We start from the raw sequence: 11,874 nt of genomic DNA on the forward strand, positions 1-11,874 counted from the left end.
GCAGCAGTGGCTCAGGTGGTAGAGCGTGTTGTCCACTAATCTTGTGGTTTGATTCCCGGCCCACATGTCTCCACATGCCAAAGTGTCCTTGGGCAAGACACTGAACCCCAAGTTGCTCCCAATGGCAGGCTAGCGCTCTGCCGTCATTGATGTGTGTGAATGGGTGAATGAGACGTAGTGTAAAGCGCTTTGAATACAGCTAAGTTTAAAAAAGAGCTATATAAGCGCAGACCATTTACCCAGACAGAAAATTCTCTGTTTTCCTTTCTGAGAATTGTGACCATTACATTTTAGGGAAAAAAGAATTGTCCTAAAATAGGTATCATTTTGAGATTCCTTGCTTCTTTCTTTTGTTTGAGGTGAAAGAAGTCCCTTCTCAGGTTTCGTGAGATTTACCCTTTTAAGAGTTATGCAACAATTGGGAAATAACAATTATTAGTGCTACAAAGAATAATTGGTTCCTGCCACAACAGGCAAGTTATTATGCCAGTATGTCAACAAAAACACATCACTTTGACTTTTGTCTATGTGGATTTTAGCCTTTGATGCTTATAGATGTTTTTTATACAACTTTTTTGTTAAACCGTTTCAATAGTTGTTGAGTAAAAATGGCCATAACAACAACCATTGTTTTTTTGTTTTTGTTTTTTGTCTGCTGTAATCATAAATGATATAGTCTAGCATGAAAGACATGAGAAAGACCTTCCACTGATATTTGTATTCAATTGTGTGATAAAAAAAAAAATCTGATTACCATCAAATCTGCTTAATCAGCCATATCAAACAAGCAACATTTGATCCAAGCATAGCTGGTGGTCCAATTGATCTTTCCTAACTGTGGTCAGTTCTTCTGCACTTCTTCCTATCTCATGAAAACACAAAATGACTAACTAAGTGATTATGTGCAATAGCATTACCCCAAACAATGAAATCAAATTAAGCAATCACTTTGGTTTAGATCCATACTCCCTTGAAGCAATGCCACAAGTAGTCCTTAGAATGCCAGTATTTGACAAACAGCTGGATGCCATAAATACAGACCCTGTGTGCTGTCAGGGAAACCAGATGGACTGTTTCTAAATTAATATCTTTAACATCTTTGTCTCGCATAAACCGTGGGAAAACAGTTTGCAGATATAAAGTGTACTCTGACCCACTCATCATCAGCAGATCACATGTTAACCTATTGAATGTACCTAAAGCTTATGAGATATGCCATTAGATGCTCTACAGATGTCTTGAAGGCTCATGAGATCTTGTTTTGAAGGCTCATGAGATGTTCTATGAATGTGCCAAATGCTCATAAATTGTACTATAACATGTTTTATGATTATTTCTAGGGCTCATGGTGAGATATTATGTGAAATGTTCTATTAGTAAATTCTATGAATGCACCTATGCCTCATAAAATATTCTATGGCTAGGAACACAATGTTGATCAACTGTAATATGACACGCGCTGCTCAATTCTCACTGCCGCGCTAGCCTGTTAGCTCGTGAGCACTAAACCCCGGAACAACCCCAACAGCAACAGATAAGACATTTTACTAACTCATACTACAGTCGTATACTTAAAAGAAAGCGACGTTTTACCCAAACGTCTACGTACCTGGCAGGTCTACCAGCATTATAATACGCAATTTTTCTCGAATTCTTCCGTACGGGATTCAGAGGGATGCCGTCTGCCATCTTTACCCAACTACGTAGGGAACGTCGCAACTTCCGGAAGTAAGTAAGTCAATGTACTTTTTATTCACTTATGTATTTTAATATCTTTGATTTACCATTTAATATTATAAAATTAACCGTTATATAATTATGTTATAATAGTATTAATACAGCCTAACCCGCGCTCAGAAAGACGTTTACCTAATGTCAAGTTTATTCTTATTCTTTTCAACTTTTTTCTTATATTATGTACGTTGTCTTGCACGGTCTTGTGTGTGTGTGTGTGTGTGTGTGTGCGTGCGTGCGTGCGTGCGTGTGTGTGTGAGCGTGTATTTATCACTTTGTGGGGACCAAATGTCCCCATAAGGATAGTAAAACCCGAAATTTTTGACCTTGTGGGGACATTTTGTCGGTCCCCATGAGGAAAACAGCTTATAAATCATACTAAATTATGTTTTTTGAAAATGTAAAAATGCAGAAAGTTTTCTGTGAGGGTTAGGTTTAGGGGTAGAGTTAGGTTTAGAAGATAGAATATAGAGTTTGTTCAGTATAAAAACCATTATGTCTATGGAAAGTCCCCATAAAACATGGAAACACAACATACAGTGTGTGTGTACACGTATTTATGTTATTTATTTTCTGGATTATCCAGGATTTTATTGCTGGATCATATTGGATTATATTTACACTGATTTGCATCAGTATCATTAGGACTTAAATTGCTTTTAAACAAACATGGAATTTTGGAACAAACTCTGGAAATCTCACAGCTTTTTAAGGACTCCAGAAACAATGCATCAGCCAACAGAGTGTGCAGTGAGTATCTTTAAAAGACTGAAATATTGGAAACTTCAAAGAAACAAACAATTAAGTTTGATGCATAAATTAAACCAAACAAAGTGAGAGTTAACCTAGGTTAACTAGGTTCCTGCCTACCTGCTCAACAACAACCCAAGATTTCTTTCTGGAGGTGCAAACTGGAAGGTGTGAAAACATCTAAGCCAAACAAATTGCTGAATGGCACGAGGCCAGTAGTCTGAGAACGGCTTATCCAAACACAAATTCTGACATCTGGATAGCCTAACATATCTAAATTTCAAAAGCCTAAAGCAATCAAGGTGACAATAGATGGATGTGCCTTATCAGAGAGGTGGGACCTTAGCACTCTGGCCATCACATACCCTGACGATGTAACCAGTGAGACTGCATGAAAGAAATTTAAAATGAAATTAATTAGAGAATTCCCAGAAACTCTCAGAGCAAATTTCACGGAAATAAATGACAGAAGAGTAAAAACAGACCTGCTCTTTTATACAGAGTACCCAAATTCCTGTCACTCAGCACTCCGATCCAATTGTAAAAACTTAAAAATGGGTGGAAATAGAGCCATGAGACAGCTTTATCTGGACACTACACCAAAGTTCAACATCAACCTGTATCACAATGGCACTGTAATGATCCATGGCTCAGTGGACAGACTTGGGCAATTTGAGAGAGACTTTGCTGAACTAAAAGTCCTAGCTGAGGAGGAAAAGTCTTATCTCCTCCCAACAACAGCAGCAGAGGAGGTCACAGCTTCATGGACACAAACTGCCCTCTCTCCCAAAACACACCCAGATCAACAGTTTCTCTTCAGTGCATTCAAGAGTGCCTTTCCCAACTGGAAATTGAAATCACTGAATTCAAATAAAGCAAACACCAAGAAACTGACACTTCTCAAAATCTAAGAGAGGTGTTAAAGGCTTTTAAAGAAGAATACAGTATCACAATAGGACTGCTGGAGATTAAATAAAAAATCTCCTAAAAGACAACAATAATTTGAATGAAGATGTGTCTAAACTGAGAAAAGACCTGATGGAAAAATACTAGAAAACCTAAGCAGAACCACTGATAAAGTTAATTTCAGTTGCTCATCCACAGACTCACAGACCGACAACAAGTAACCTGCTACAGAGTACAGTCAGGAGACTGTCACACAGCCAGCTCAGAGCAATCCTCCTCAAACACAAAACCGTCAAGCCCTCACCACACCCCACGACACTCTCGGAAACCTCAAGTCCGGAAACTACAACCACCAAAAACAACAATTCTTAAAGACTCAAATAGCAAGTCCTTGCACCACGAAAGCTCTTCCCTAAACACACGATTGAAAAATGATGGTGCCCCACAACCAACAGTGCACTCCAAATCCACAGAGCATCATCATCCAGACAGGAACCAACAACCTCTTTACCCAGAAGGAAAGCGTCGCAGGCTGTGTCATAAAAGTGGCAAAGAAGGCTTGCATGGAATTGCTAACATCACCATCTCCACCCTGCTACAGAGGAAGGACTATCCTGCTGATCTGATCAATAGCATCAACCAGAGTATAACCAGTGCATGTATCAGCCTTACAGCCATCAACATTGCCCACTACCCAAGTCTAACGACTGAGGATTTACAGTATATGACCATATGCACCTAAACCAGGAGAGCGTAAGAGTCTTCGCCAAAAACCTAAAAGATTCATCACTCGTCAGAAATTCCCAATCTGCACCCTCACAATATCGGCATACAAGTTCCATCTGTCATCTCAGTAATCAGCATTCAACTACACAAAGGGGCCCACAAACCAGACAAACTCCAGTAAGAAGGGAGCAACCAACCATACCACAATACACCGAATCCCAAACAAACACCTCTCTGCCCAGCTCCAGTCAACCTACAAACATTAACCCTCACACACAACAGCAGAAGGCACCTGACAGAACAGCACAGTCGTTCCCGCATTCACATCAGCTCACTTATGCTGACGTAGTGAAGGGCAAATTACACACTGACTCCTAAGACATTTCAGAGGTGAGACATCTTCTTCACCTCATCTGTAGAAAACTGGGATAAGCCATTTGGACCACCAAAACACCTCACTTTATTTCACAATGACTTCTTTCACTATAAGCTCTTGGAATATTCAAGGCCTCTACTCTACCATCTTAGGGGCCAAGACTTTAAAAACAGAGTTTCTGGAAAAAAAATTATAACCAGGACATAATTATTCTGCAAGAAACATGGTGCAGATCAGACATGGACAGTCACTGCCCTTTAGAATACAGGGATTTTTTCCATCAATTTGTATTGCCATCACTGAAAAACTGCAACGTGAAGCACGTTAGAGACTCTGGTGGGGTCATCATTTGGTACAAAGAGACTTTAAACAACAACCTATCAATCATGATAGAAGACTCAACACATGTTTGGCTTAAATGAAAAAAGTGATATTATATAGCACTTTTCTGACACTACACACAAAGCACTTCACACAGTGAACAGGGGACTCTCCTCAGCCACCACCAGTATGCAGCATCCACCTGGATGATGCACATCAGCCATAGTGCACTAACCACACACCAGGTATTGGTGGAGAAGAGAGTAGAGTGATAGAGCCAATTAATGGATGTGGATTATTAGGACACCATGATTGATAGGGGCCAATGGGATGAATTTGGCCGGGACACCAGGGTTACACCCCTACTCTTTTCAAAAAGTGTCCTGGGATTTCTAATGACCACAGAGAGTCAGGACCTCAGTTTAACATCTCATCTGAAGGACAGTGCTTTTTGTATAGTATAGTGTCCCCCATCACTATACTGGGAAATTAGGACCTACACAGACTGTAGGGTGAGCAGCCCCTACTGGACTCCATAATATCTCTTCCAGCAGCAACAGTAGTTTTCCCAGGAGGTCTCCCAACCAGTCTTGAGCTACAAGGCCTGGGTCTGTAATGCTTAATGGTACAATTCAAGGGGACTATTTAGGTCAATTCATATACTGCTCAGCTCTTGGGGCTAGTGTAGTCAACTCTGCCATATGCTATGCCAACAAATAAATTAAATGTATCAATTGTCCTCAATCAAAGCAAACCTACGCCATACAAACAAGAAAACTAAACTAAAAACTGGGTATAAAATTGTATTTGATAAAGAATGTAAAATTTAAATAAAACTACTCAGACAGCTCTCCAACCAAAAATACAGAAAGCCATTCAAGGCTGAAACAAAACATAATTATTGTGAAGCACTCTTAATGAAATTGAAGACTCAATTAATGATAACTAGTTCTGGGAAAAATGGAACAGTCTAAATAAAACAACACAGCCAGGACATATAGCCATACAAAACTGAGAATTATGGAAAGGCTATTTTATAAATGTATTCAAAGTAAATCTCACACCTAACCAGAAAAACATGCTAAATAAGATGAGCCAATTGGAATCTACAATAAAAATGAACCAAAACACTTTCAGATTAGCAGAGAAGAATTAACAGATGCACTTAATAAACTAAAACCCAGAAAGGTGTGTGGTTTAGACAACATTAGAACAGAAATGCTGAAGCACAGCCCTAATGCAGGAGGCCTTGTTAAAACTGTTCAATCTGGTTCTGCAAACTGGCTACTTTCCTGATAACTGGAGTATGGGTTTAGTACACCCATTATATAAGAGTGGAGACAAGTTCGACCCCAATAACTACCAATGCATTTTTGTGAACAGTAATATTAACAATAGACTTGCTGTTGAATCCTGAACACCTGGATACAGGTCTTCCCTACCAAGCACAATATCTTGTAAGAGTCAGATTGGATTCCTACCAAACCACCACACCACCAAACACATTCACATGCTACACTCGATAGTCAACCATAATGTTCATAAAAAAGCAGAGGCAAAATGTATGCATGTTTTGTTGATTTAAAAAAAAAAGCATTTGATTCCATTTGGCATGATGGTCTATATTATACAATTCTACAAGCAGCATTTGGGTAAAATGTTTGACACAATCGGACAACAGGTGCGCAGTTAAAATTGGCAATAAAAGAACAGCATTCTTCACTAAAGGATGTGGAGTAAGACATGGCTCCAGTTCGACTCCAACTCTATTCAACTTTTACATAAATAAGATAGCAGTGCTACTGGAACAATCTCCAGCACCTGGTCTTACTCTAAATAATTCTGATGTTAACTTATTCAGATGATTCAGTGTGATGCTGTCAGCTACTGCTCATGGGCTACAGCAGCACCTGGATATGCTGGAGAACTACTGTCAGAAAAGGCTATGACAGTCAATAAAAAAAAGAAAAAAAAGACAACTACAATTATGATCTTCCAGAAAAAAGCCAGATTAGGAAATCAGACACACATTCAGTCTGGGAAAAACGGCAATAGAACACACCCTACACTATGACTACCTGTCTAAAAATCAGTGCTTCAGGGGGGTTTGGTCTGGCAGTGAATGCACTAAAAGAGAAACCTGAAGAGCATTCTATTCTATTAAGGGCAAATTACCCAAATAGACACTCCTGTAACAAATTGGTGTAAAATCTTTGATGGTATTATTATGCATATTAGTCCATGGGCCAAGCCAGAATTTGGTACCACCTAAGGTGGCAAAATCTCTTTGGTACCAGTTTGTTTGTAGAGTCCATATAGGTACTTTGAAACATGATAACCTTTTCAAATGAGTAGCTTTACTAATATTTTGGGACAATCATTATTATTGCCATTATCGTTCTACAGTATCTGCCCCGCAGGTTTGTATGAAATCTATTATAAGAGGTAGCCATACATGCTATATGTTTATTTTTTCAGGACAGTCAGGGCTATCCAGATCTGCAATAATTTGACATGATATATGCGGTATACGTTTTATATTAGCCTTCATATTAAAGAAAACAATTTTTGCATCTACTAAATTGTTATATTTGTAAATCTATCTCAAAACATATTGATGTTATGGGGGGTATCTTTTCAGATATGGATAGACAAGACTGTCTGTAATCTGGTGATATCAGAACCATGATGGTGGGACAATCCATGACCTAGCAATTTGAAAAAATATGTATGTACTGTATATGAAATAATATTATGCAACAACAACGACTGGTGCTAGTTTCAAAAGTTTCAGATTACTCCTCCATACCTCGTTGTACAGATAAGCCACTATTTTCATCTGAAAAGGTGAGTCCTGCTGTTTATTTTGATATGTGTTACCCTTGGAGGCTACAGGCACTTCTTTGTGTGAAAATGAGTGAAGAAATGACCGATGATTGCAACTTTGTTTTATTTTAATTAGATTTTTCAAATCAAGATTACTCAGACCATCTTTGTTCTACAATACAATCTACTAGCATCACTGTGAAGCAGAAGGTCCACTTTTTCATTTGATACCTAATTTATACAATAACAACTTTGTGAGTAATTAAAAAAAGATTGATGAGTGTGTGGAGATGCAGAGATGGGAAGTAGTTTAAGACGGCTGAAATTTCATGTGAGTTCAAAACCAGATTACTTCACAAGGGTGGTTTTTCTGTCCAGCTGGGCAGGAACAATCCCTTTGGAAAGATTCCGGTAGACCAGACAATTGAGGAGACTGTAAACAAGGACACCCAGACTGCCGGTGGAACCAAGGGTTTTAGCCTGAAAACTGGAGCAGTCACCAGATACTATCTCACTTCAGAAAACAGAAGTCAGTATCTGAGGCAACTCAGGAACATGACAGGGAATGAGTCGACAGAGTGTTTCAGTCATCAAGATTTACAGAAGCCCAGGATAGAGAAGGATATGGCAGATGTAAATGCCTTTGTAGAACTTATGGAGAGAAGCTGGGTAAACCCTCTAGGTCCAGATCAGTCTGATATCATTAGTCTTTCCACAGGAATGGCTGTGTCACCCGACATAGCCAGTGATCTGTTGCAAGCTCACCAGACTGGAGAGCAGGCATATCAGACGTTCAGAAGTGAACGTTTAGAGAAAGAGTCACCTGCAACCAGGTTCCATGACAAATTGAGAAAACAGAATCTGAAGACATTCTCAAGCATCAAGACAAGTGCTAGAGTAAAACAAGCACAGAAGAAAGAGGTGGTCTTGAAAGCTGACAGAAATCTCTTTGGGCATATGATCATTGCTTCGCAAAGTAGAGAACTTCAAATTAAAGATGTCCTGGCTCATCCACTTGGTCCATTGCCTTGGGCACTTTCAAATCCAGATGGCTCATTGCGGAAAACTAATAAGGCTGCTCTTGCAAGAGAGTTAGAGAAATCAGCATCATCGGTTGAAGATATTGGAGAACACTCTGCATAAATCATTGATGGAATGAGCCTTGTTCAGAAACTAAAAGGTGATGGCAAGACTTTTGGAGAGATTGTCGGTTCTGTATTGAACCTAATGTTGCACGAAGGAAGAAACAGTAAGCAGATAGATGTGGTGTTTGATGTGTACTGGAAAACATCAATCAAGAATGCTGAGAGATACAATCGTGGTTCAGCAAGTAGCACTCAATGGAAGAACATTGCCCCGGGACACAATGTAGTGCAGTGGAGAAAGCTGTTAAGTAATACAGACAGTAAAACAGCCTTGATAACATTCATTGTGGACCAGTGGAAGCTAGCAGAGAACCGGGTAAAGCTTCAGGACAAGCAGCTATTTGCAACCTGTGGAGAGAGATGCTATTGTCTGACCAAAAAAGACTGGAATTGTAATGAAGCCTCAGGCAAGTTGGGATCCATCTGCGGTATTTTATTGAAAACAGCACACAAGTCGTACAGGCAGGGTCAATGGCAGGCAAACAGAGAATGTAGAAGGCAGGCAGAAGAATAACAAGAGCAGGCAGAGATCAGGGCAGGCAGCAAACAATCGTTGAACTGGGCAGGCAAGAGGTAAACAAGGCAGGCAGCAAACTAACAGGGTCTAAACAACAGGAAGGAATGGTACACAGAAAGACTAGAATATAAACTTGATACAAACTTGCTTGGTAGAGTCGCCGGAGCAAACAAGACTCCGCAATGAATGAATGAACTGAGTGGCTTTAAATAGAGCGTGGGAAACAGGGAACAGCTGTAGAGTAATCAGACCTAGGTATGCGGGTGTTTGGGAAATGTAGTCCTAGCGATCAATACTCCGGTGAATCAGATCTCCGATGACTGGAGAGGGAGGCGCTCTCTGTGTTCGTGACAGAGCCCCCCCCTGTGAGCGGCTCCAGAAGCGAGGATGCGACCTGCGTCAAGGTCTTCCCCGAGGTCGAGGGGCCGGTCTCTCCAGATAGATCTGGTGGAACTCGGTGATGAGGTTGGGGTCCAGGATGTCATTGGCGCTGACCCAGGATCTTTCCTCCGGGCCATACCCCTCCCAATCCACCAGGTATTGGATCTGACCTCGGTGACGCCTGGAGTCGAGCAAGGTGCGTACCAGGAAGGCCTCCTCACCGCCCACATCCATGGGGATGGGCCCGGGAGGTGCCCCCTCCTCAGTCCTCGGAGCATCAGCCGGTTTGAGCAGGGAAACATGGAAAGTAGGAGAGATACAGTAATTAGCAGGGAGTTGTAACCGGAAAGAAACTGGATTGATTTGTCTAAGAATTTTGAAAGGACCCACATACCTAGGACTGAGTTTTTTGCATGTTAGATGCAAACGAATGTCTCGGGTTGAGAGCCAAACCCATTGGCCAGGGATGTAACTGGGACCGGTCCGGCGGTGACGGTTGGCTTGCTCTCTGGAGTGGTTCACTGCCCGTTGCAGGTGGACGTGGGCCTGGTCCCACACTGCCTCACTGCGCTGCAACCAGTCATTGACGGCGGGGACTTCGGAGGGTTCACTGGACCACGGGAAGAGAGGGGGTTGGTAACCCAGAATACACTGGAATGGTGTCAGGTTGGTCGAGGGTTTGAGGAGGGAGTTCTGGGCGTACTCGGCCCATGGAAGGTAGCGACTCCAATCCGCCTGATTGTGATGGCAGTAAGTGCGGAGGAATCTTGTGATCTCCTGATTCAGGCGTTCCATCTGACCGTTGGACTGCGGAAGTGAGGCTGATGTTAACGTTCAGGCGGTGGAAGAAAGCTTTCCATACCCGGGACGTGAATTGTGGGCCCCGGTCGGAGACGATGTCCTCGGGGAGTCCGTAGTACCGAAAGACATACTGGAATAGGTGCTTGGCGGTCTCCAGGGCAGTGGGCAGTTTGGGCAACGGGATAAGATGGCAGGCCTTGGAGAATCAGTCAACAACGGTTAGAATGGTGGTATGGCGTTGAGAACTGGGGAGATCCGTGATAAAGTCCACAGCGATGTGCGACCAGGGACGTCGAGGGATGGGTAGAGGTTGAAGCAGGCCGGCTGGTGGTTGTTTGGGGGTTTTGGCGACGTTGCAGGCTTGGCATTTGTTAACAAAGTCGGCCACGTCGTCCGACAGCGTCGGCCACCAGAAGCGGTTCCGCAGCAGGCGGATGGTGGCTGTGATACCCGGGTGGCCGGAGTACGGGGTATCATGTACCCAGCGCAGGGTCCTCTCCCGCAGACTGGGAGGTACAAAGGTCTGATCAGGCGGGCATTCGGGCGGTGGAGGAGCGGAGGCATGGGCCTGAGAGATGTCCGCCATGAGGTCCCACTGGATAGGGGCTAAAACCAACTCGGGAGGAACTATGGGTTTGGCGCTGCAAACTTGAGGTATGGCTTCGTGTTGTCGGGAAAGAGAATCGGCCTTGACATTCTTGGACCCGGGGAGGTAAGAGATAGTGAAGTCAAAGCGAGTAAAGAAAAGAGCCCATCTGGCTTGCCTGGGGTTGAGTCTCTTGGCAGAGCGAAGATATTCGAGATTTCGATGGTCTGTGAACACTTGGAACAGATGTCGGGCCCCCTCCAACCAATGTCGCCACTCCTCCAGCGCGGAGTATAGCCAGGAGTTTCCAGGAGCCTTTCATAGCCAGGAGTTCACGGTTGCCGACGTCATAATTTTTCTCGGCTGAAGAGAGTTTGCGGGAGTAGAAGGCGCAGGGAAACAGCTTTGGAGGGTTACCTTGGCGTTGGGAGAGGATCGCTCCAATGCCCTTGTTCGAGGCGTCCACCTCCACGACGAAAGGTATGTCGGGGTCTGGGTGGTGCAAAATGGGTGCAGAGGTGAAGCGCTCCTTTAGCTGAGCGAAGGCCCGGAGGGAGTCGGGGGGGTCCAGTGGAGCTTGTGTTGATTCCCCTTTACCAGGTTGGAAAGAGGTGAGGCAACGGTGCTGAAGTTTCGGATGAACCTTCGGTAAAAGTTGGAGAATCCCAGAAAGCGTTGGAGTTCTTTCACTGTGGAGGGTTGAGGCCAGTTTAGTACGGCTTGGACCTTATTATCGTCCATAGCCACCCCTTCGAGGCTGATGATGTACCCCAGGAAGGTAACAGACCTCAAGTGGAACTCACAC

General features: G+C 42.9%; 1 protein-coding gene across 2 annotated transcripts in view; it reads right to left on the reverse strand.

The window, feature by feature from the left end:
- The window catches only part of atp9b (ATPase phospholipid transporting 9B), a 65,483-nt gene extending 63,792 nt beyond the window's left edge, over positions 1 to 1,691 (reverse strand). For both annotated transcript variants that reach the window (XM_052092835.1, XM_052092834.1), the window contains exon 1: positions 1,610 to 1,691. In XM_052092835.1, coding sequence (XP_051948795.1) covers positions 1,610 to 1,689 — 80 coding nt within the window. In that variant the 5' untranslated portion in view covers positions 1,690 to 1,691. The remainder of the gene's footprint in view (positions 1 to 1,609) is intronic.
- Positions 1,692 to 11,874: the final 10,183 nt, after the last annotated feature.

Source organism: Xyrauchen texanus, chromosome 26 (assembly GCF_025860055.1).
Source record: "Xyrauchen texanus isolate HMW12.3.18 chromosome 26, RBS_HiC_50CHRs, whole genome shotgun sequence".
Lineage (NCBI taxonomy): Eukaryota > Metazoa > Chordata > Actinopteri > Cypriniformes > Catostomidae > Xyrauchen > Xyrauchen texanus.